The 27,020-nt window shown below is 39.0% G+C and overlaps 1 protein-coding gene across 2 annotated transcripts in view; it reads left to right on the top strand.

Annotated features, from left to right (window-relative positions):
- Positions 1 to 460: 460 nt before the first annotated feature.
- STK32A (serine/threonine kinase 32A) overlaps positions 461 to 27,020 on the top strand; it is a 163,814-nt gene continuing 137,254 nt past the window's right edge. For both annotated transcript variants that reach the window (XM_037801990.1, XM_037801991.1), the window contains exons 1-2: positions 461 to 708; positions 3,945 to 4,093. In XM_037801990.1, the coding sequence (XP_037657918.1) occupies positions 4,042 to 4,093 (52 nt within the window). In that variant the 5' untranslated portion in view covers positions 461 to 708; positions 3,945 to 4,041. The remainder of the gene's footprint in view (positions 709 to 3,944; positions 4,094 to 27,020) is intronic.

Below are 27,020 nucleotides of genomic sequence, written 5' to 3' on the forward strand. Positions count from 1 at the left end.
TGGGACAGTGAGTGTAACAAAGATGCATGGAAAAATTGGAGGCTGGGAGCCAGGAGGACTTGAATTTAGAAGAGGTTCTCTCCATTGTTATTGCAGAGTGGGCAATTATTTTCCTTCTCTGTGCTTCGACTGCCCCAGCAGTAAAACCAGGAAATCTGCTAGACCATAATCTTTAAAGGGTACTTTGGGTCGTGTTTTGTACAAGTCTCTCTTGGGTCTTCCTCGACACCCCAAAGAAAGTCTTACTGAAAAGAACCTTGCCAAATTCCCCATCTAAGCCCTGCAGGCTCGTATCCACCACTCTCATGTTTGCCACCCCCCGCGGAGTTGCCCCAGTCTTTTCCGGGAGGATCACTTCAGGGGAACCGCGCTTCCTTTGGGAGAGCTGGGGCGCCTTCCACGTCCCTGCGGCTCCGGACGCGGCCCGCAGCCGTCTCCTCCCACCTCGCCGGACTTCCGCTGGCGACGCGCAGACCCCAGGCAATAGCCCCTCGCTCCGGGAACTGCCCGGCCATTTCAGTGGAAGGCGCCGACCGTGGATGCCGCTGGGAAGCTGCGCTCCGGGGCCCGGGAGCCGCCCCTCCGGTGGGAGCTGCGCGCTCGGGCGGCGCTCGGACCCCTCGGCAGCCGCAGGTGCTCGCCCGCCCGCCCCAGCCCAGCCCAGCCCAGCCCAGCCCCGCACTCGCAGTCTCTGATGCGCCCAGGCAGGTAGGTGCCTTTCGTTGCTCTATTTCTCAGAGTTTCTCTGTTAACCGGAGCCCCTCCCCTCCCACCCCATCAGCCTGGGCTTCTTGGGAACTGTGAAGGAAGAGCCAGGATCTGGTGAGTGCTTGTCTAGATTTTTTTTTTTTTTTTTAATATGCTTGCATACTAAGGATACTGTTAGGAAGCTAGGAAGTTAAAAAGGAAGAGAAATAAGACAAGGACAGTAGGTCAAGATAACTCACTACAACCAGGTACAGGCTGGGACCAATCCTACCCCACTCCTTCTCCCAGCCTCTCGCTGACTTAGGCACACTCAGACAGCAATAAGTATTTGATGGATCACGATGAGTGGAGGTGTTTCTGCTTGTTTCTCTCATCCAGCTTCTAAACAAGCAAAACCTGCCTTTCCTGGTTGGCTTCATCTCTGTCTGGAATTTTTCCCCCCAAGGCTAAAGGCTTGGAACATTTTTGCACAGGTAAAATGTGGTATATTCGTACAAAGGACTGCTATGCAGCACTTAAAAAGCAGTAATCAGCTCTGTAAAGATCAGCGTTGCCTAGATTTCAAAATGGTAATGGTAAATGACCACAGTGACATGCAAAATATTCCTACTCTATGATGCCATTTATGTGATTTATTTTAAAACAAACATCACTTATGTGAATGCATAGAAAGTGGACTGTAAAATGCATACCAAATTCATGGCTGTAGTTGCCTTTGGAAAGTGTGAAAGGAGAATTAATTGGTCTTGAGGGTTAAAGTGGAAATATCTACCTATCATTTTTAATACATAAAAATGATGAAGAAAAGTTGCTAAGATACAAACAATAGTTAACAGTATAATTAACTTAGGTGTTAGTCATATTTTTGGTACTTTTCTGTGTTTCTAAAAAATTTCTGAACTTCGGTTCTGTTTTTCAAATGCAAACAAAATAAAGTTAGGTCTATGCACATTCCATGGCAATGAAACCTAAACAGTTTTATCAGAAGTTGAAACATTTTTGCATACTTCCTGTTTCCCAATTCTTGAGTATTCCTCTTTTCCTAGGGAAACTTAGCTGCTTGGAGAAGCTCAAGTGTTGCCAGACCCCCAAAAGAATAGGTCAAAGGTCAAATCTTGGCATTAGGGAACTAGACAATAGTTAATAATTTGATAATTGGCTAAGCCAAGGTAGAATCCAACAACTCCCTGTGTTCCTGCATGAAACATAGTCTGTGTTCCTGCCTGAAAAATAGTCTCTCTCTTTTATTTCCTACATTTAACATTTTCATTTCCAAGAATGGAAACTGTCCTCTTGAGCATCTGGAAATGAAGCTTACATAACACTGCAGGGTTGGGACCAGGAGGTGAGGAAGGGTGTGGAATTTGGAGGAGAATGAGCCCTGAAACTCTACTAGGCCCCATTCAGCCGAATGGAAAGGATGTCTTTCTTTTTTCCTGCCAGAGAGAGGTTGATTTCTTTCTGGATATGAGGGAAACTTATTGAGTTTGGTTATCCAAGTGAGAAGAAAAAGAGAAAGACAATTTTCAACTGAATTGTGTGTGTGTGTTTGTGCAATGGAGGAGATAGTAAGATACCACCCAACATTTCCATTCTACTGCCCCTTCTCCAAACATACACAGAAGCAGTTCCCTATTTATGTATTGTCTTCTTGCTAAAAATCACTGAATCTTCAGTGAACAAAATTGTCTACACTTGAGAATGGAACTCCAAAATGTGGGAAATAGTGATAATATTTCTCTCTTTCTGATTTGACAACTTGCAAGGTTAGTAGTTGGTACATCTTATGTTGCAGGAAGACAGGCTATTTAAGAAAAGCCTGAGGTGTAAAGAATAATATAAGATTGATAGGATCTGGGTGTGGTGTGAAAGCTACATGTACCTCAGATTCTAAACATGCACAAAAAAAGAGAATGTAGCCCCAGTTTGCAGTGTTATCCATCATAATTTCTTAAAATCAATATTGTCTTTAGGACTAATTTCTTCTTTCTAATGTCATCTTCAGCCCTTTCACTAATTCCCACTTGTTTCAGACGCTAAATGCAATAATGAAACACAAAAGTTATCTGTTTGCTTCTTACTAACTGCCAATAAAACACAAAGGACATCCCATTTGTTTCTTCCTAACCACCTTTTCTGCTGGAGTTAAAAGTATTCTGTCTTTCCAGCCTGGAGAGACAACCAAGTTCTCTTTATGCTCTTGGTTCTCAGTAATCCCCCTGAGCTTCCTCCAGCCACCTGTTACCACCTGCTCACTGCTGCCGCCCCTCTCCCAGACGATTTAATTGGTTGCTTCCTGATTGCTGACTCTTTCTTTGCTCTCCATTTAATGATTCCATTTAAAGTCCATGAGGCATTTTGCCAGTAGTTGGCTTTTGGTATGAAAAGTAGCATTTCCTTAATGAGTCTGCCTTCCAAATGAAGGCTTTACTTATATTTTCCTAATGGGAAATTGAGCTTTTCTTCTACACTTGCTTAGGGGGTTCTCAAGTTCATTTTCAGTAACTCATCTTTAGCCCAGATTCTTCAATTCTGCTTCTGCTATCTATTTTCTTTATGTGTAAAAAAGTCAAAGAGGAAATCAACAAACAGGTGTTAAGTTAAAAAACACTGCATGAAAACAAAACACTGCTACTATTAAAAATAGCAGGAGCTAACATTTATTCTTTGCATATTATGTACCAGGCATTGTGCTAATTGCCTTACATACATTATCCCATTAACTATGTCCTAATATTTGTCCCAAGCATGAGATTTACTCATGCAAATCTCATTACTTAATATTGTTTTGTATAAAATCTCAATCTTCACCTTTTTTGGTAGCCATGAAGATATGAACCACCAGGCCTGTGTTTCCACATAGCAGCAATCTCTTAGATCTGAGAATATTTACCTCTTTTAGAATTGAGCCCCAGTGACATACATACACTTGGTTGCTTCACTGATTTGCAGAACCTGTGTGGCTCCTGTAGGCATCTGAACTTGTGACTCCCAAGTCAGACACTGTCATTTCTCCCCTTCTTCCCTTTCTTCCTGCTTTGTTAAGTCCAGATCTGCTGAGGATGAGGCCATGTAGTTTATTCCCCTATTGCTTGATAGTCTCTGTTATTTCTGAAATTACCATTTTCAAGCACATGTATTCCTCTGTAGTTGTACAACTTAGGTTCATATTTCAACCACAGTCTGTACTCAGGGTTCCACACGTTTTAAAGATACCATTTCTTTTTCTCTACTAGAACATCTAGCTAAGACTCCAGAATTTCTTCTGAAGGATGATGAGTGCTCCTGACAAGATAATGTAACTGGAGGATCCAGGTCTGGGCAGACTCGACCATGGGGGCCAACACTTCAAGCAAACCACCAGTGTTTGATGAAAATGAAGATGGTAAGAAATGTGTGATATTTTTGTACAGGGAATTTTGCAGAATTCAAATATAAGCTCCTAGATTTGTAAGTAAATTGCAAGTAAGACATACAGGGCCTTTAAAGAAAAATCGAGCTGCAAGGGTTAGCCAGAGGACCTTGTACACTAATAGCCAGATTTTATCCTCCACTTTCCTTAGGATCTTGGGCAGCTTTTAAAGTCACAGCTGTTCCAATGTCCTTCTTTGTCCAAAGAGAAAAGTGCTTGGGTACATGGTGGATAGAAAACCTTGAAATTAAATTGTCTGTCTGTTCTCTGTTCTGTTCCCTTGACAGTTGAAGCTACACCATTTTACTAGTTATAGAAAATTTCTTATATTATCAAATTGCATGTGAATGGTAACTGATACTCAAAATAATAGAGTCAGTGTCGGTACTTTTTGAGTTTCCAACTGCCATGCTTCAGGGTATCGGACACATTCCACAGTGCCATGCCATAGGTTAAAGAGTCAGCTGTATTGGAGAAGAGGAAAACTTTCAAGACCAGGCTCAGCAAGAAAAGGCACAAGTCTCCCTGATTCTCCCTTCATCCCTCAAAGAGGCAAGCTGGAATCAGGTACAGGCCTCCTTGTGTCACTCTTCCTACTGATGTGGAAGCGTGGGAGCAGCCTTGTCAGCATATGCAGGATGCCAGCTGTATATAAGTCACCTGGGAAAAGGGGGGCCTGGGTCTCAGTGAGTTGTCCGTGCCTCCCAGCGTGTGCTTTCAGAGGCATTGCTGGAGAGTTCTGCTTGTTGGACCGCAATGAGATATGATGAACTGAGAATCAGTAGATATCTGAGTGTCAGTCCTGTTACCTATGAGTCTTGAGAGGTTCATTTATTTACTCAATCATCTATTACCTCATCAATAAAGTGAGAGGATAGGGTATTCCTGAAGGTCCCTTCCAACTCTAAAAGTAGGTGGTTCTGAGATCCTAAAGCCATTTTGCAAAATTATGAAGCAGCTTTTAAATCATCAAGGAAAGGTTATTGTGTTAGTTAGAATATGTTTGACTAACAGAATAGACCTGTTTTGTTTCTCATGTAACAATTTAGGCATAAATAATCCAGGCTGAAATGTGGCTCCAAGGGATCAGGGACTCAGGCTCTGACTAGCTGGCTTCTTTGTTTTTCTCCCATCCCTGGAGTTTTGCCCTCACCGTCATAGCCCATGATGGGCACCACCACATCCAAATACCAGCTGCTGAGAAAGCATGAAAAGGAGGGCAGGCTGTGACCTTTTAAGGATATAACCTGGACTTTGCACATGTCATTTTCATTCACCTGCACACATCTAGCTACAAAGGAGACCAGGTCATTCAGTTTATCATGTTCTATAAATAAGTTCTGTTTTATTACAAAAGAAGGGGCAATTAGCAGTCTGCCATGGTTGGAGGACATATAGAAGCCTACCACAACTTCAGTATTTGGATCCTTGGAATATGGTTACACTTTTAAAAACAAAATATCCGACTGATCAGAATGCTTTGTACCAAACTATTTGCTGTCAATTTAGAGGTATATCCTTACTACCTATGCAAAATATTGCCAAGGAACCCTAACATTATATAGTTAGGAAATGGTCTTCAGAAAATTTTCTTTTCCATTTCTACTTCTGTTGCCTTGCTTTGCTTTACCTAGTGGTAAAAGCAAGGATTTAGAGACAAATGATGTTACTTGACTTTTCCATCTCTAAAATGGGAAAAGTAGGGTTGGTTTTCAATTGTTTAGCTCATTGTATTCCCTATGGATTCAGGGCTAATGTGCATGAAGTGGTTCTCAGAGAACAGAGTAGGCAAGAGAGACCAGCATCACGCTTGTAACCTACAAAGATAAGTGTCATTTTAGAGTACTAGGAGAGCATTATGATGAGGAGACGTGGAAATGCCTAAATCTTCCTTGATTCAGTTAGCCCTTCTGCTCATGGAGTGCCCAAGGGAGCTACATAACCAAGAAATTGTGGCAAATAGGAAATAAAGGATCACTTTATTGATACCTGCAAGGGATTCTGGAAACACTAGATTGGAGGGGCATTAGCTTAAGAATCAAGCAGGTCTTTCTTAACACCCTCTGGGTCCACAGCTTTCTGTTGGCCATCCCCCCAGGCCAAAGAAACGAGTCTACTACAACACTCATAAAGGGAAACGATGAGCACAGCAATATTTCTGTCCTTTTTGGAGGGCTAGGCCCTGAGTCCAGTTACAGACTGTTGCAAGGCAGCAGAAAATTGAAGGGCAAGTCTGACTACCATGAGCCTGTCACTCTACTAGCCATGAGGAATAGAGCTGTAAAAAAGATTGTGCAGCCCCATTCTAATGGTGGAAGGCAGACAAAAAACAAGTAAATAAATACATACACCAGATTACTTCAGGTTGTTTTAAGATGCCAGAAAGGAAATGAATCGAGTAATCTTATGGCAAATGACCAGATGGTGGCAGGGAGGCCGCTTTAGAAGAGCTATGGTTGGGGTTGGCCTTTTTTGGGAAAGGCTTTGCACCACAGCCTGAAAGATAAGAAGCCAACCATGCAATAACATGAGAACAGTACAGAAGACAAGTGAAAAGTCCAAATAATGGCAAATAATGGCAAAATTTGGAATTAATGCCTATATCGTAAAATTCTCTGATGAGTATGAATTTGTCAAAAGGACTGTATTTAATTGTCACTTTAACTTGCTTACAATATCATTGAGTATTCTTTGGGAAGAGTATACCAGTCTGGAGAATTTATTTTATATTTTTGTTAGCAGATTCTGTAAACTTTATTTGGCTTCTTGCACAGCTCTGGATTGAGCACAAGAAAAAGTTATTTGATTGCTTTGAAGAGAAAAAACAAAAGCACTGAGTAATCAAAGAACACTAATACCTATTTCATTTTCATATCCATATTTTTGTATAAATAATCAAATTGAGTCAGAATCTAGGGCACTAAAGTGAGCCAATTTAATTATTTTAAAAATATTGCAGAACTTGCTTTTTTTAGTGAATGCTGATTAAATCAGTTTGGAACTTCTTTGTGCATAAACATTTTTTAGAAGTAACTGGATTCAAAATCATATGAAACGGTTTAAAATTTCCAAGTAATTACCTTTATTCTTTTACATAGTCAAACTTCCTGTAGCCTATGAGGTTGCATATCTATTCATAAACCAAAAATTGTGTTTTTTAAAAAAATTCCTTTTCATTATTTCTGTTTTATGGAGGCAGGCTAACTTGACTTCAAAAATTTAGTGGTTTAGAAGCAGTACAGAGTTGATGTTGTTGTCTTGCAATAAACTTGCTTTATTGTAGGAGTAAAAAATACATATATTGTTGGGGACTCGGGCAAGATGGCAGCATAGAGAGGAGTGGAAGCTAAGTAGTCCCCCTGGAACAACTACAAAAAACCAGAAACAACTAGTAAATAATCCAGAATAACTGCGGGGGGACAAACGAGACCATCCATTCATCATACACCAACCTGAATTGGGAGGAATGCCTGAGAACACAGCATAAAATCTGTAAGTAAAACCTGTGGAACCAGGTCGGGAGACCCCCTCCCCCATAGCCCGAGCTGCAGAGCCGCATGGTGCCACAGAGAAGCTCTCTCCCAGCAAGCGAATACAGCTCAGCTGAGTTCCAACTGGGGTTTTAAGTAGCGAGTGTGAACTGCTCACTACAGGTACGCAGCCCCAAAAAACAGACAGAGGCTTTGGGTGACGACTGACCTGGGAGAGCCGGAGGGTCACCTTGGACTGGGTCTGAAGGGGACTATCTGTTTCTTTTTTGGCTCAGTGGAGAAAGCCCCAGTCATTTTCAGTTTCCAGGGCTGTGACTTGGGGAAGGGTGGAGACACCACAAGCAGAGAGCAAGACCATTGAAATGCTAATGACCTCCACCTGAGGGGTCTGTCTTCTCTAGGAGGAAAGGGGTGGGGCCCTTTCCATTCAGAACCAGACCCCAGAGCCTGGGGGAACACGGCCACACCTCCCCACACCAGGCAAAAATTATAGGCTGACAGGCGCCACCTGCTGGGCAGAAAAGCACAGTGACCCGAGGCATCAAAGGGTGGAGCAATTTTCTAAGACACAGCCACAGGGAAACCAGATACTGAATATTTCTTTCCTCTGGGACCTGAGCCTGTTCTGGTCTGGGAAAACCTGATTTGGATAGCCAAGGAAACCATGCCTAGACAACAGAAAATTACAACCTACACTAAGAAAAACAAAGTTATGGCCCAGTCAAAGGAACAAACGTACACTTCAACTGAGATACAGGAATTTAAACAACTAATGCTAAATCAATTCAAAAAGTTTAGAGAGGATATTGCAAAAGAGATAGAGGCTGTAAAGGAAGCACTGGGCGTGTATATGGCAGAAATCAAAAGTTCAAAAAAACAACTAGTAGAATCTATGGAAATGAAAGGCACAACACAAGAGATGAAAGACACAATGGAAACATACAACAGCAGATCTCAAGAGGCAGAAGAAAACACTCAGGAACTGGAGAACAAAACACCTGAAAGCCTACATGCAAAGGAGCAGATGAAGAAAAGAATGAAAAAATATGAGCAACGTCTCCGGGAACTCAAGGATGAAACAAAGTACAATAATGTACGTATCATCGGTGTCCCAGAAGGAGAAGAGAAGGGAAAGGGGGCAGAAGCAATAATAGAGGAAATAATTAATGAAAATTTCCCATCTCTTATGAAAGACATAAAATTACAGATCCAAGAAGCGCAGCGTACTCCAAACAGAAGAGATATAAATAGGCCTACGCCAAGACACTTAATAATCAGATTATCAAATGTCAGAGACAAAGAGAGAATCCTGAAAGCAGCAAGAGAAAAGCAATCTATTACATACAAAGGAAGCTTAATAAAACTATGTGCGGATCTCTCAGCAGAAACCATGGAGGCAAGAAGGAAGTGGTGTGATATATTTAAGATACTGAAAGAGAAAAACCACCAACCAAGAATCCTGTATCCAGCAAAGCTGTCCTTCAAATATGAGGGAGAGCTCAAAATATTTTCTGACAAACAGACAATGAGAGACTTTGTGAACAAGACACCTGCCCTACAGGAAATACTAAAGGGAGCACTACAGGGTGATAGAAGACAGGAGTGTGTGGTTTGGAACACAATTTTGGGAGATGGTAGCACAACAATGTAAGTACACTGAACAAAGGTAACTATGGATACGGTTGAGAGAGGAAGATGGGGAGCATGTGAGACACCACAAGAAAGGAGGAAAGATAACGACTGGGACTGTGAAACTTGGTGAAATCTAGAGTATTCAACAATTGTGATAAAATGTACAAATATGTTCTTTTACGAGGGAGAACAAGCAAATGTCAACCTTGCAAGGTGTTAAAAATGGGGAGGCATTGGGGGAGGGATGCAATCAGCATGAACTAGAGACTGTAACTAATAGAATCATTGTATTATGCTTCCTTTAATGTAACAAAGGTGATATACCAAGGTGAATGCAGATAAGAGGGGGGGATAGGGGAGGCATGTTAATCACTTGACATTGGTGGTATTGTCTGATTCTTTATTCTACTTTGATTTAAGGTTATTTTTCCTTTTGCTGCTTCCTAGCTGTCATTTTTGTTTCCTCTTTCTTTTGCCTCTCTACCTTCTTTGACTCTCCCTCCTGCCTTGTGGAAGAAATGTAGATGCTCTTATACAGATAGTGGTGAAGGTGGTGGACTCATAAATGTATGACCATGCAGAAAACCATTGATTATTTACTTGGGATGGAATGTATGGTGAGTGAACAAAACCATATTAAAAAAAATGGGTTGATGACAAAACCTCGAGGGCGATATACTGAGTGAAATAAACCAGACACATTAGGACAATTATTGGCAGGGGTCTCACTGATAGGAACTAATTACAATATGTAAACTCATAGACATGAAATATAAGGTACCAAGATATAGGACGAGGCTTAAGAATGGGGAGTGGTTGCTTAGTATGAGCAGAATGTTCAATTAGGATGAACTTAAATGTTTGGAAATGAACAGGGGTGTTGGTAGCAAGATGTGAGAATAACTAACAGTGCCGAATGGTGTGTGAATGAGGTGGAAAGGGGAAGCTCAGAGTCATATATGTCACCAGAAGGAAAGCTGGAGGTCAAAAGATGGAAATGTATAAAACCGAATCCTATGGTGGGCAATGTCCATGATCAACTGTACAAATACTAGAAATCACTTCATGAACCAGAACAAATGTATGACAATACAATTAGAAGTTAATAATAGAGGGGCATATAGGGAAGAACTATATACCTATTACAAACTATATACTACAGTTAGTAGTATTTCAACATTTTTTCATAAACAGTAACAAATGTACTATATCAATACTAGGAGTCAACAATTGAAGGGGGTTGGTTAGGGATAGGGGAGGATTAGAGTTTCCTTTTCTTTTTTTCTTTTTTCATCTTTCACTTTATTTCTTGTCTGGAGTAATGAAAAGTTTCTAAAAATTGAACAAAAATTAAGTGTGATGGATGCACAGCTGTATGAGGGTACCCAGGGGCAAGTGATTGTACACTTTGGATCTTTGGATAATTGTATGGTATCTGAACAATCTCAATAAAAATGAAAAATATATATATATATTGTTGAAAAGAATCCCAATATGATGAAAAATTGTTAACTATTTCCTTCAGAGTGTTTCATATTTTCAAACTACAGATTTCAGAGGAAAATTTGAACAAATTTTCCCAACAAATATTTCCAGATTTCTTTCTCATGGAAAGAAATTCATTTTGAAGGTAATTAAGGAGTAAGATATTATTGGATGTCCCTTGATATAAGCTATTCTTATTAGAATTCATCCTGATACTTTGTATTTCATGTTAGTTACTTATGTTGATCTTCATTTATTGAAAACAAAGTGTAAGATTTATAGTGCTGCTGAACAGAGTGAAGTGTTTTCCTTTGATTACTAAGTCATCTTTCACAGAGTATATCCTAAATTATGCTTGCTACCTTTTTGTTTTGTGGTTTTAACTTTTACATTTTAGTGTAAGACCACATCATCATTACTTTATGTGCTTTAATAATGAGAGAGAGCCTAGTATGATGGGTTAAGAGTATGGGCTCTGGTATTGAAAAGACATGCATAAGCTCAAAACTCAGCTATGCCACATACTAGTGATCTTAGTATTTTCTGTAAGAAGAATCAAAAAGGGACAGAGGCTGATCAACATTTATCAGACACTAGAGTCAATCTGTCTAATTCTCAGGTATTCTAAATGGACTTGAAATACCATGAAAAAAATCTTCGAACCTAAATTACTAGTGAATTAGTTCAAAAATAAACTTCCATTGGGCAAATTATTTAATCTCAGTCACTCTCAGTTTTTCTGTAAAATGCATATAATAATTGGGTATACTTAATTGGGTCATTGGGTCATGGTAAGGACTGACTGAAATAATGCTAGTAAAACACTTAACAAGGTGTCTCACATAAAGCAAACATGCAATAAATGCTAATTAATATTATTTACTAGCAGAGTCTCTTAGCATGAACTCTCTAAAGTACTTCAGCTTGTGAAATAAAATTGATCAAACATGACTTATATGTAGATGCTGTGGTCAATATGACTAATTCTTGATCCCAACAATGGAATTGGATTGAGAGAATGGCAGATTTTATAGCTCCTGGGAAAACCTTTATGAAATCCCTCTGAAAGAAACCAAGTTATTGACTGCACAAAAACACATCATCATCTGGTTTCTTGTTTGTTCCCCTAAGGTGACTGTATTTTCATTTAAGGCAAAAATCAAGAACTCATTGGGCTGAATATCAACGATATTTACTTTTTCTGCTATGAGTCTAGAGATAACTATTAAAGTAATCCCATTTGATCAACGCACAGTAAAATTTCCTCCCATACCCAATTACCATATGGATAGCCTGAGAAATAATTAACATAGAATTCTCTGAAAGAAAATGAAGGGAGTGTAAGTGATACTTATTTTAATGCTCCTAGGCTCATAATAATATTTCTCTTTAAGTCTTTTTTTTCCTATATCACAGTATAGTATTTTTGTTTCATTTTGTATTGTGTTTTGAGTCTTGTTTGCTTGTTTTATTTTTTTTTAAAAAGTCTACATTTAAAATTGCAATCATTGAAATTCTCAGGCTAATTTAGAAAAAAATCATTAATAAAAGGGAAAAAGTAGTCTTATTTGCAGTACAGGGTTGAGACAACAGAAGAGGGTCTCGTAATCATTATCACTGATTTATCTTTCCGATTATATACAAAGAATATAGAGATGATCCAATTGGTTTAGTTAAACCAAGAGACAACCATCTTCTTCTGGAGTGTTGTAGCTAAGAAAAGTTCGCCTTGGGTAAAACGGAGCTCCAAGGAATTCACCAATGCCCTGAATTTCAGAGAGAGCTCAATTATTTCATTATTCTTTGGGCTTGCTGAAAACTCAATGTTCTACTTTCATTTGGCAACACTCTTCTCTTAAGATATGCAGCCGTTTCCAATTTTCCTGCATCTTCTTCAGTGACAGAAGCAATAGGGTCCTTCAAAATGTTGAATCAAGAAAATTGGCCAGTTTCCAATCCAAAAGAAACGGGAATTTACTGAGTTGATTCCAGCAATGAAGGACTTTGAGAATCTCCTTTATTTTAAAGTCTACGCATTGCATATTTTTATCCAACTGGGTAAACCAAATGAATTTCAGACTTTCCCCTCTCAAACTTGAGTATATTGTCTTACATTGTATTTATTTTATATTAGAATGTTTAGAAAAATAAAAGGAAAAATTTTCTAGCTATCATTGACTTCTTAAAAAATTAAGTCATCTTGGAAAGTCTAACATTTAGTAGAGGCATTTGTCATAAATAACCTCAAACAGATTCCACAGCTTAAGGCAACAAACTTTTGACTTTAAAGGGTGTTATTTCCCCCTCTAAAGGGATTGCAGTGTCAGGAGAAAAATCAGAAAGCTCAGAAAATATGCCTCAAAGACCTTGCTATGTTTCCCATGTGCTTATTCCCCAACAGTGCGTTTTGGGTGTGTGTTTAGAAGAAGGGAGCTTTGCAAGGTTCATTAGCATATTACAAGCTCTTAGAAGTCTTGCAACAGTGAAATTTCCATATTCTGATGTTTTTCAATTTCAAAATGAAACCATTTTTGTGGAAAACCTTTTTAATGCCTTGTGATATAGAATGTGCTGTGTATCACAATTTGGGATCACATCCACTCTTTTTCTACTAGAAATATTATTTCTTATTTTTTTTCCAGTTCAATGACAACAAATTATTACAAGTATCATTTCAATGACAGAGATATGGTCATGCTCCTTTTTAGGGTTTCCTCACCACAAGTTCATTGCATAACACAGTTCATGTTTGCTCAGGCTAATGAGTAAAACACAGATAGCTCAGCTTAATTCTGGGATGTTTTACATTCCCCAACTCAAATTTGTAGTCTCTGAAAATGCTATTTAGTTCAAGTAGGAGGTGGATTTGGAGATAATCCATTGTTCCTTAATAGTTTTAATTAAGAACATTTTAGTCCAAAGATTGTCTTATAAACAAACTCTGGAGAAATGGTTGATTAAAATAACAATAATGCTATGCAAACTTTTTATCCTATCCAAAGCTGTAGAATTTTTCATTTTTCCCTTAGAGCTACCTAGGTTAAAAACTAAATCTGTAGGCCAGTTCAGACAATTTGGTGCTCCAAGACTATTGTCAATGAGAATGGGAGTGAAGGCCTTTGAGATACAGAAGATTTCTGTTGTATGGCCTTCCAGATGTAAACTGAACCACAGTGACCAGTGCAAAAATCTCACTGAAATAAAGAACCACGCAGAAAAGTGTCAAAAGCACACAGGAAAAATATTCTCCACACCTTCATAAGCAACTTTTAACCTTTAAGATAGAATGCAGAAAATGATTTGCAAATATCAATTAAATGTTAATTTTGACTCTTTCAGCCAAAACCATGACTCCTGAACATTTTCTACAACGTTATACCAAATTTGATTAAAACCAAGCTTTGAAAAGGGGTGAGGGTGTTGGAGGGCAGAGGTAAATAGATGGGGAAAAGACCTTTAACTTACAGCATTCCTTAAGCACTCTGGGTTAAAATAAAATCAGGACAGACTTTTAATGATTTAATTTTGGAAAGACCAAATCAAGTTGTGTTTTGACCGAACTCAGCTAAGTTTCGAACATTCTCAGTTGGTAAATTGAAATCTTGTATTGCCTAGTGCTGCTCTTAGTGCCTTGTAGCCATGGAAACTGCCAGAGGGATCCCTAAACAGTTGTATATTGATCTTTTTTGTTCTATTCTGTTCCGAAAGGATGTAAATGATGCCATTGGTGGGAGGCAGGAGACTATATTTAGAAATTAACCTGTATAAATGGGGATTTGCATCCTAATATTGTCTCAAGGAGTAGTATCAAAACAAAAGGAGGGATTATTTGGTGGGGACTTCTAACTTTGAATGATCCACTGATACGTAAACTTTAATGCCAGAACAAGATGCTCCACAACCACAAGAGAAATCCTTGTTACCTGGATTTTTATTACCCTCAGAAATCAGCTAGGTAATATAAACAAGGGCAGTTGGCCATGTTTGAGGAAATGAGAATGCTGGTGTCTATGGTAAATGGAAAAATGCACACATCACATAAAGATGTGCAGATTCAAGTTTTTCAGAAAAGAAAATGCCACCAAGCATGCCTGTGATTAAATTTAGCCATCAGTTCACCAATTCAGGTCCTACGAATTACACAGGGATTTCAGCTCTGCATCGCTATGTGAATATCATGGATGCTTCATTTGAAAACACAAACATAAAAAGCCAATGATAGCATGATATTATTAAAATAGGACACTGAGTATAGTTTATATGGTGAAAGGACTAGAATGCTTATGGTTTTACATTTTTAATTCAATAGCCTGGCACAGGTTTCATTTTATTTTTCCTGAACTATTTTTTTTCCTTTCTGAAACATATTTACAATAAAACTAACCTTGTTTTATAATTGAGTAGCCTAAATCTTTGCCTATTTCTGGGAATGCTTTAAAGCAGATATTGGCAAATATTTGCTGTGACATGCTAATCATATGGTAAATGTTTTATGCCTTGTAGGCCATGTGATCTGTCACAACCAGGCAACTCTGCTCTTGTAACAAGAGCCATAGACAAAGCATAAATAAATGGATGTGGCACTTTCACAATAAAAGTTAACTTATGAATACTGAAAATTGAGTTTCATATAATCTTTACTTGCCATGAAATATTCTTTTGGTTTTCAGCATTAAAAATGAAAAAGCCTTTCTTAGCCATACCAAAAAACATGTGTAGGCTGGAATGGCCTACAGGCATTAGTGTCTGACTCTTGCTCCAAAGCATCCTGCAGACATTTATTTACATGCTCTAGAAAACATTCCGATAGTCATCTATTACCCTCTGGCCTTAAACTCAGAGTCTTGACAAGGAGACTGGGAGCTGTTCTTTGTAGAAGCTTAATAAATTCACTCTTCGCTGACTCTTTTGGCTGGTTGGTGTGAGCCAGTGGATGTACTTGCACCAATAAGTCCAGTGATTTTTGAGCATAATATGTGTGGTTTTAATAATGTTTCTTAATTGATAGTCATATGGACCAGGTTCAATTAAGTGGTTACAACCTGCAATGCATTTGAAATGTCACTAGGTAATTTTTTTTTCCTATTAGGGATGTTCAGTTACCTGAGGGATATCTGAGAGTTGAGGGGTTTGATCCCCGCCCCCCCATGCAGCCACCCTGTTCTTTTTTGTGATTTGTTCTAAAGAAACAGCCTGTGTATTTCTGACTTCTGAGCAAATCTGAATTCTGGGTCAAGGCAGCAGGAAAAAGAACCTGTTAATGGCCTTGGCTTGGTCTTGGCACCAGTAATGCCTAGATGTCAATAAAACCCAGACTCCCTGGGGCACCATATTTCATAAAAGGGAAGTGCTGACAATGCAAACAGCTGCCATCAATTGAGCTTGGAGGCTGCTTCTCTGGAGCAGTTCCAGTTATATTCTTAAAGGACTCTCCAAGCTCCTTTATAAACAGGTCAGTGGATTAGTGGCAACCATTTGCTGCCAACCTTTTGAGATAAAGGACTGGTGAGTCAGTTAAGTAGTTTTTCATCAGTGGATTACAATTGTTATGTTGTAGAGCCTAGGCTAACTTTAACCTTAGCTAGTACCAGGGTGAAAGTTTAAATCCTCTGATTTAATTTCCAGGTACTAGTCTACTAGTCTATGGATGAATGCCAACCTATGACAAAGTTTTTCTTGGTCACACAGGGCCCTGTACTCAGAGGGCCCCACACTTGGCCTTTAATGTTCTACAGTGGCTGTCTTGAAATAATTACTAGTTTTCTCTCTGAATTTGTGCTTTGTAAGCCCTGATGGGACAATGGGCCATTCATGAGTGGGAGGGTAGCTGTAAGGTCTACACTTGCCCCGGACCATCCCCATGATTGGTGCTCCATCTGCTGACTCTTTGCCTGCCGGGACAGAGGGGAGGGAGGGGGGACATTCTTGCTTCCTCCTTCCAACCTTCCTGAGTCTGGCTTGTGTTTTTCTCTTCCGGCCAACTAGAAGCACCCTCTCAGGACTAGCCCTGCAATCCAAATTGTGTTATTTCTATGATTCTACATGAGTTAAATCTCATGCATTTAACACTGGCAATGCACAATAAAGAAGAACAGTAGAATTCATGCTAACTTAAAATTTCCTGTTAGGACATTAAATAGCAAATGTAAAATTTAAAAACCGGAAGGAGGGAGAGAGAGAGAAAGGGAGAGACAAGGAGAGAGAGGGAAAGAGAGAGAACCCACAGAGAAAAGGAAAAAGCATAATATGTAACCTTAAGAACACTTTTCCTGTTTTTGAACAAGGGAGTCCACATTTTCATTTTGCACTGGACCCTACAAATTACGTTGCTGTTCCTGCCAAGAACATTAAGTGATTGATTATGAAATCCATTAAAGTGGCAATAGAAAAAGAAACATGGGCTTTGTAACAAGGCAGACTTGGGTTGAAATCCTTTCTTACTTAATTCTTGTGCTGAGTATGTTATTTAACTTTTTGAGCCTCATTTATTTCTTCCATAAAATAGGGAAAATGTTTCCTAACTCCCATAGGGAAACTTATGTTTTAAAGAGATACCACTGCACAAACACACAAAGATATCACCTGCAAAATGGTAAGTACAGCATAGGAGATGTCATATTTTCGGGGGGCTAACATTCTTGAACACCCTTCCTGACATTGGAAATTTTCTCACCTTATGAATCTGAGCCTCCTTAAGATAGAGGCCTTAAATACTTTTTCCCAACTTTTCTAATCATCTTAATCCAGGCACACAATTGAGGCTCTGCTGATCACACACATAAATACCACAGTTTGGATATGGGCAGTTGTGATGTCCAACAACCACAATGTACTTTATCATCAGGTTAGTCTGCAGTTTAAATGTGGCAGGACAAAAGTGTAGGAGAGTTAAACCACTGACCTGTAATCAGAGATTCACATGGCTAGATCCTGAATCTTGATATAAACGAGGTTTCTTTATTTCAGTTTTAGATTTTCGTCCAGGATGGCCAGCTAGAATGAATGTTTTAAATAAAATAAACATAGGACCTGCCCTTCAAAAAAATTCATGGAACACCCACTGTATACCTGGCACTTAATACTACTCTGAGAGCTGAGAGTAATTTCATTTCAATGACATCCAGTTTCATGTCTGCTACACCCACATGTATATCCCATGGGGTATTACTGACATTTTTGGGATTTCATACAAATCACCTATTCTTCCCTGGAGTTAATCATCCATGTCATCACCACCATTGAGATTTATCTCCTCTACTGATTTTAATTCCAAGGGTATCAATTTCAATGACCTTCATCGTCTTCCTCCCTCCTCCTCATCTTTACAGGGTCATCCTAATTTGTATGATATTTTGTGGAATAATCTTGATTAAGTCATATAAAATACTGATGTCATTGCCATTTTGATTATTTTCATGTTCAATCCAGGATATAACATACAAGGAAAAGTGCTCTAAAATAACTCTTAACTGAAGCATCAAAAAGAATTTTGGTAAGTCTTAATGTTCGTAAAACTTTCCTCAGTCTAGGACTCTGGTCCCAACATTCCCTACAGTTAACATTTTGTGGGGGTACCACATACAAGTGAGGATGAATACTATTGCAGCTAATCTTGCGAAATGTGTATTTGAATGCAAGTTTTATAGTTATAAAAGTAATTCATGGAGGAGGCGGGGCAAGATGGTGACACAGGGAGGTGTGGAATTTAGTTAGTCCTCTAAAGCAACTAATAAATATCCAGGAACAACTAGAAAATAGTCTGGAAAAACTTATGGGGGGACATCTGTGATCAGGCGATATCGTATACCAGCCTGGAATGGGTGGAATGGCTGAGATTGCAGCATAGAACTGTAAGTAAAGCTCCCCAAACCATGGAGCTGGTGCCCTTCCCCCACCAGCATGGCAGGCTGAGTTGCAAAACTTCACTGTTGGAAAAAGCAGCAGTCCTGCTGGGAATAAGGAACAAGGGAATGTAGCCCAACCAAGCTGCAATTGCAGTTTTAATTAACAAATTTGGACTACTGCATACATGCTGTGAGCACAGATAAATCCAGAGCAAGCAGGAGAGGAACCCAGAGGTTTATCTTACAGAGAGGAGGCAGGGCTGATGGAAGAAAAAAATACACAAATAAAAACAGAGGCTTTTGGAGTCTGCTGAGCTCAGAATACTGGAAAAGGGCTATGTCCCAAGAAAAGGGGCACATAGAACTGGGTACCAACTCTGGTTCTTGTCTGGTGATCTGGAGGGTTGGGGACTGGTTCTGAAAAGGGGACTTCTTGCTTTTTTCCTTATTTTCTCTCATTCTAAGTAGCTCATTAGAGAAAGCCTCAGGCAGTTTCAGTTTTCAGAACTGACGCAGGCAAGGGTGGAGTTAAGATAGTCAGAGAGTCAAAGGAAAATCTCAAGTGTAGGAGGCAATTCCCTAAAGGGCTTAACTTCCCTAAGTAAAGGGGGGAGGGGTGGGCCTAGCTCATGTTGTGGCCCTCCCTCCGAGAACTCAGACCCCAGGGACTGGGGGAAAAGAAAAAACAGGAACAGCGTAAGCTTGGCTTCTGACACCCTCTGTCCCTGGCCAGAACAGGGTCCACTGAGAATTAAATACACCACACCTCTTTACACATGTGGGGAGCTACAAGTTAACACATGCCACATGCTGGGCAGGAAAGGAAAAGTACAGAGTCTAGATGCCTCACCTGAATGTCTCACAATCTTCTGGGTCTCAGCCTTAGGGAAACCTGATACTGAATACAGCCTCCTCCTGAGACCTGGGCCCATCCGGTGTAGAAAAATCTAATTGGGGTAATCAAGGAAACCAGATGCCTAGACAGAAAAAAAAATGTGAATCATTTTAGGAAGAATGAAGATATGGCCCAGTCAGAGGAACAATCCTACACTTCAACTAAGATACAGGAAATGAAACAACTAATTATAAATCAAATCTCCTGAATCAATTCAAAAATCAAATCAATGAGTTCAGGGACAATATGGCAAAAGAGATGAAGGATATAAAGAATACATTGGGCAAACATAAGGAAGAACTCAAAAGTTTGAAAAAACAATTGGCAGAACTTATGGGAATGAAAGGCACAATAGAAGAGATGAAAACCACAATGGAGACATACAATAGGAGATTTGAAGAAGAAAGGATTCATGAACTGGAGGACAGTACAGCTGAAATCCTACGCACAAAAGAATAGACAAGGAAAAGAATGGAACAATACTAGCAGGGTCTCAGGGAACTGAATTACAACATGAAGTGCATGAATATACATGTCATGGACGTCCCAGAAGACGAGAAGGGAAAAGGGACAAAGAATAATGGAGGAAATAATCACTGCAAATTTCCCATCACTTATGAAAGACATAAAATTGCAGATCCAAGAAGTACAGCATACCCCAAACAGAATAGATCCAAGTAGACTGACTCCAAGACACTTAATAATCAGATTATCAAATATCAAAGACAAAGAGACAATTATGAAAGCAGCAAGAGAAAAGCGATCCATCACACACAAAAGAAGCTCGATAAGATACGTGTCGATTTCTCAGTAGAAACCAGGGAGGTGAGAAGGCAATGGTATGATACATTTAAAATACTGAAAGAGAAAAACTGTCAACCAAGAATTCCATATCTGGCAAAATGGTCCTTCAAAAATGAGGGAGAATTTAAAATATTTTCAGACAGACCCTGAGAGAGTTTGTGAACAAGATACCTGCTCGACAAAAAATACTAAAGGGAGATACTACAGGCAGATAGGAAAAGATAGGAGAGAGAGGTTTGGAAAAGAATGTAGAAATGAAGACTATCAGTCTTGTATAAAGACCCTTGTAAAAAGAGAGAGAAAGGAAAAAATAAAATGAGATATGACATATAAAATCCAAAAGACAAAATGGTAGACAGTAGACATTACGTTGAGTGAAATTAGCCAGAAACAAAAGGACAGATACTGTATGGTCTCATTAATATGGACTAACATTGATGATCAAAATTTGAGATTTGAGAACACAGGTTATCAGGAGATAGACAGAGGATGGAGATAGGGCATTTGATGCTGAAGGAGTACAGAAGGTTCAACAGGATTGATTGTATAGATACAGAAATGGAATGGACAGCATAATAGTGTGTGATGCTAACACAATATTGTAAGTACTCTGAACAAAAATAAGTGTGAGTATGGTTGAAAGAGGAAGGCTAAGGGCATGTATGACACCAGAAGGAAAGATAGAAGATAAAGGCTGGGATTGTTTAACAGTGAAACCTAGAGTGGTCAATGATGGTGATTTAATATACAGATATAAGAACGTTTTTAAATGAGGGAAAGCAAATGAATGTCAACATTGCAAGCTGTTGAAAATTAGATGGTATAAGGGAAAAATACAATCAATGCAAACTAGAGTCTTTACTTATAGTAACATTGTAAGATGCTTCCATTAATAGTAACAAAGGCAACATACCAAAGATAAATGTTTATAAGAGGGGAATATAAGGGAGTGATATGGGATTCTTGGTGGTGGTGATGTTGTCTGATTTTTCATTGTAGTTTATTTTTATTTTTCTTCTATCTTTTGTATTTTTATTCTTCAATTTTTTCCCTCCTTTTCCTCTTTCTTTGGGGAAGAGACAGAAATGTCCTCATATAGATTGTGGTGGTAAATGCATAATTATTTGATTATACTGGGATTCATTGATTGTTTACTTAGGGTGGATTGGATGGTGTGTGAATAGAACTGTTAAAAAATAAACAGAGGAATACAAGTGCTGGAGAAAATGTGGAGAGAGGGAGGTACCTGTTCCCTGTTTGTCAGGAAGTAGAATGGCACAGCCCAGCTGGAGGGCAGTGTGGTGGTTCCACAGGAAGCTAACTATGGGGTTGCCAAATGGTCCTGCAACCCCAATATTGGATATATACTTGGAAGAACTAAGAGCAAGGACATGAGTGGACATTGCACACTGGTGTTTATGGCAGCTATATTCATGATTCACAATGGATGGAGGTAGCCTAAGGGTACATCAACTGATTAAACAGAATGGTGAACTGTGGTGTATGCATACAGTGGAATACTGAGCGGTGGCAAGAAGAAATGAAGTTGTAAGATATGCATCTAGGTGAATGGAACTTGAGGACAGTATGTTGAGTGAAATAAGCCAGAAGTGAGAAGACAAACATTATAATACCTCACTAATATGGACTAACTATAATGTGCAAACTCTGAAAATTGAGTCTGAGAGCATAGATTATCAGGGAAAGGCTTATGGCAAAGGTTCCTAGATGGTAAGCTCTTACTGCAGTCACATCTATTTATGAGTTGTAGTGATAATCCCTAAATTCTCAGATTCTGAGCTGATCAGTACCTGTAACTTCAAGTATCTGTGTGACATCTGAGACTTAGATCCAGAGTTCAGCAGCTATGAATGTCAACATTACCCTAGGCAGCAAATGTTAAAGAGCTGAAAAAGAGATCAGACTTAAATTAGAGATATGAACGAAATGGACTTGATTAGAACTAAGGTAAATGGATGATATTGACTGTGTTTTAAAACCTCAACTTCTCTGCAAGAATAAAGGAAGAGATGTTTATTTGGTGCAAAATCTATACTTTCTGCAGCATTTTATATAATTTAACTTGTATGGTCAGTTTATTCAAACACCATAATTACATGGAACCTTGAATAGGGGGTGAGATCTAGTTGGTTTGTACAGGTTAGCATGAAGCCCCAATACATCCCAGAGTAATTTGGGCAAAGAATAAAAAGTATTTTCAAAGCCCCTTCCAAGGCCTGGGGAAAGAAGTAAAAACATTAGGTGGGGAACTCCTGATATTCTCTCAAACATTGGGGACTACCATTGTAGTAGGCCAAGTCCTCAATTTGGGGGCTTGCCCTTACAAAGCTTGTTATTGCAAAGGAGAGTCTAAGCCTACTTATAATGGTGCCTAAGAGTCATTCCAGAGAACCTCTTTTGTTGCTCAGATGTGGCCTCTCTCTATGCCCACTCAGCTGGTAAATGCACTGCCCTCCCCACTACATGGGACATGATTACCAAGGGTGTAAATCTCCCTGGCAATGTGGGACATAACACCTGGAGTTGAGCTTGGACCTGGCATCGTGGGATTGAGAAAGCCTTGCTGACCAAAAGGGGGAAGAGAAATTAAGCAAAATAAAGTTTTATTGGCTGAGAAATCTCAAATGGAGTTGAGAGGTCATTCTGGGGGTTATTCTTAGGCATTATATAAGTTTTTAGTTTTTAGTTGATTAGAATAGCTAGAAGGAAATACCTGAAACTGTTGAACTGCAATCCAGTATCTTTGATTCTTGAGGATGGTTGTATAACTATATAGTTTATATGATGTGACCATGTAATTGTAAAAACCTTGCGGCTTATACTTTCTTTATTCAGCTTATGGACAAATGAGTAGAAAACAGGGGACAAAAAGTAAATGAATAATGGGGGGGGTATGAGATGTTTTAGGTGTTCTTTTTTACTTTTATTTTTATTCTTATTTTTTTGGAGTAATGGAATGTTCAAAAAATTGATTGCAGTGATGAATGCACAACCATGTGATGATACTCTGAATGATTGTACACTTTGGATGATTGTATGGTATGTGAATATACCTCAATAAAATTTGCATTAAAAAAAGTAATTCATGCAAGTTGTAGAAAACCTGGCAACTAAAATCAAGAAGATAAAATTACCCATTATATCTCTACCCAAAAATAACCACTGCAAATATTTTGGGATGTTTCCTTTTGCAACCCATATCTCCATCCTGGGATCCCATTACTTTATTTTTCTCCATTTCTTATGTTAATCTATTTGCTTTGTTAATTGTATTTTCCCCTCACTAGAGACAAGCACCATGAAGGCAGAGATTTTTGTGTTTTGTTTACCATTGCATCCTCAGTGCAAACCTTGTTGAACAAACAAATGCACAGTCTTTTTTAATGCAATTTTATTGAAATATATTCACATACCATACAATCATCCAAAGTATACAGTTGTTCACAGTACTATCATATAGTTGTGCATTCATCACCACAATCAATTTTTAAACATTTTAATTACTCCAAAAAATAAGAATAAAAATAAAAGTAAAAAAGAACACCCAAAACATCTCATATCCCTTCTTCCCCCCTATTATTCATTTACTTTTTGTCCCCATTTTTCTACCTATTTGTCTATATACTGGGTAAAGGGATTGTGGGCCCCAAGGTTTTCACAATCACAAAGTCACACCATGTAAGCTATATAGTCATACAATTGTCTTCAAGAGTCAAGGATACTGGATGGCAGTTCAACAGTTTCAGATATTTCCCTCTAGCTATTCCAATAAACTAAAAAATAAAAAGGGATATCTATATAATACATAAGAGTTACCTCCAGAATGTCTCTTGACTCCATTTGAAATCTCTCAGCCACTGAAACTTTATTTTGTTTCATTTCTCTTCCCCCTTTTGGTCAAGAAGACTTTCTTGATCCCATGATGCCAGGGCCAGGCTCATCCCTGGAAGTCATGTCCCATGTTACCAGGGAGATTTACACCCTTGGGAGTCACATCCCATGTAGGGGGGAGGGCAGTGAGTTTACATGCCAAGTTGGCTTAAAGAGAGGGGCCACATCTGAGCAACAAAGGAGGTTTCTCTGGGGGTGACTCTCAGGCACAATTGTAATTAGGCTTAGTGTCTCCTTTGCAGTAACAAGCCTTATAAGGGCAAACCCCAAGATTGAGGGCTCAGCCTACTAAGCTGGTGGTCCCCAATGCTTGCAAGAATATCAGGAATTTCCCAGCTGGAGAAGTTTAATATTTCCACATTTTTCCACAGTCCCTCAAGGGAGCTTTGTAAATACTTTTTATTTTTGCCCAAATTTCTCTGGGTTGTATCGGGGCTTCATGCTAATCTGTACAAACCAACCAACCTCATTCTGTATTCAAGGTTCCATGTAATTGTGGTGTTTGAATAAACTGACCATACAAGTTAAATTATATAGTGTGCTACAGAAAATATAGATTTCATACCAAATAAACATCTCTTCCTTTGGTCCCACACAGAAACCAAAGTTTTAAAACACAGTTAATACCGTCCTTTACCCTTTAGTCTGATCTATCCCAATCTCAACCAAGTCCATTTTGTTCATATCTCCAATCAAAGTCTGATCTTTTCAGCCTCTAACAGTTGCTCCATGGGGCAATGCCAACACTCACAGCTCTGAACTCTAGCTCCGAGGCCCAGATGCCACACAGATACCTGAAGCTCCAGGGACCTACCAGGTCACACACAAACAGCTCAGCATCTCAGAATTTAGAAACAACTGTTACAACTCACGAATAGATGTGACTGCTATAAGAGCTTACAGTCTAGGAACCTTAACAATAAGCCTTCCCCTGATAACCCATGCTCCCAGTAATTCTCAGAGTTTGCACAGTTTTGTTAGTCCATATTAGTGAGACATTGTAATGTTTGTCTTTTTGATTCTGGCTTATTTCACTCAACAGACTGTCCTCAAGGTCCATTTACCTAGTTGCACACCTCAACTTCATTCCTTCTTGCTGCTGCTCAACATTCCGTTGTATGCATACACCACAGTTCACCATTCGTTTATCAGTTGATGTGCCCTTAGGCTACCTCCATCCATTGTGAATCGTGAACACTGCCACCACAAACACCAGTGTGTAAATGTCCCCTCATGTCCCCATTCTCAGTTCCTCCCAGTATACAACCAGTAACAGGGTTGCAGGACCCCATACTTAGCCTCCTATGGAACCACCACACTGCCCTCCAGATGGGCTGCACCCTTCTACTTCCCCACCAACAGTGAACACCACATGCTTAAGCCTCACTGCACATTTTTCTCCAGCACTTGTATCCTTCTGTTTATTTTTTTAAACAGTTTTATTCACACCCCATACAATCCATCTTAAGAAACAATCAGTGTTCCCTGATATAATCACATAGTTATACATTTACTACCACAATCTATATGAGGACATTTCCATTTCTTCTACAATGAAAGCGGAAAAGGAGAAAAAAAAAATGAAGAATAAAAAGATGGAAGAAAAAAATATAATAAAATACAATAAAAAGGTCATACAACAACAAGGATCCCATACCACTCCGTTGTATCCCTCTCTTAGAGACCTTTAACTTTGGCATATTGCCTTTGTTACAATTAATGGAAGCATAATGAATAGTCTTTTTAACCTGTGTATATGTATAAAAACATTCTATATATTTGGAATAATACTCTATATAGCTCTGTATCTCATTTTCACTTAGGTCATGAAAAGTTTATCCCACTTTCTTTGCACTGGTTGATTCATTGAAAATATAATTTAATGGCTTTAGAACTCTACAACGTGGGCATACTGTAATGTATTCAAATATATGTACACTTTCAGACATACTTAAATGCTAAAATACTATCAAGTTCTCTTAGATTGCAAGTGTTCTGTGACTTTTAATAACCCTTTAATCCTGAAGAAAAATTTTGGTGGAGGTGGCAGGAAGGAAGAGATGGATAATCCTTATTTTGGAATATTAAATGATCACTATTGTAAAATAATATTCAAGACACTCTAGTTGGTTTATTTAGAGAGGGTTAATTTTTGGCATGAATATCTACTTAAAGAGACTTTTGAAAGAGTTGTGGAGGTTTTATACCATTTGCTCAAAGATGACGCTTAGAGTTCAGTCATTTAAGGCATTTACCACATGGGGCTGCATTTATCCTTATGTGATGGTGAAGATGGTGACGTATGCTGAAGGGAATAGAAACAAGAAGGAACTCTGTAGTTGGCTAATGGCTAGAGTAAGGACTTGTCCAAGTCCTTGGCCCATCCATCACTGCTGGGCGTGCCAGAGCTTTTGCTTACCCATCCTAAAGGAGTACATGCTGAGGAGATCAGGATATATCTTATTTTTGTTCAAAATCTGATGACAACAGAAAATGTCAGTGGTGAGCAGATTCAGTGAAGGATAGAAATAATACACAGCAGAAGCACTTCCTCTCAGTCTCCCTCCTCCTATTGCTGATCTTGGCACCTGGGAGATACCAGTAATTATAAGACCCTCTCTTCAAGGATCTTAAAACTGCTCTGTTTAACAACCTCCTCAAATCTACTCTCTAACAGCAGAACACTTATAGCTATCCTTCGATTTCTTGGACTATTCATTTGAGATTAGAATTAATCATTCTCTTTTCCTTTAGCATTTCTTCACATTTTAAAAAATGCCACATGCTTAAGCCATTCTCGTGTTTTGAGAGATGGACAGAAAGGTTATGCTACTGCC

The sequence above is a fragment of the Choloepus didactylus genome, chromosome 13 (genome assembly GCF_015220235.1).
Source record: "Choloepus didactylus isolate mChoDid1 chromosome 13, mChoDid1.pri, whole genome shotgun sequence".
In the NCBI taxonomy this organism is placed as follows: Eukaryota; Metazoa; Chordata; class Mammalia; order Pilosa; family Megalonychidae; genus Choloepus; species Choloepus didactylus.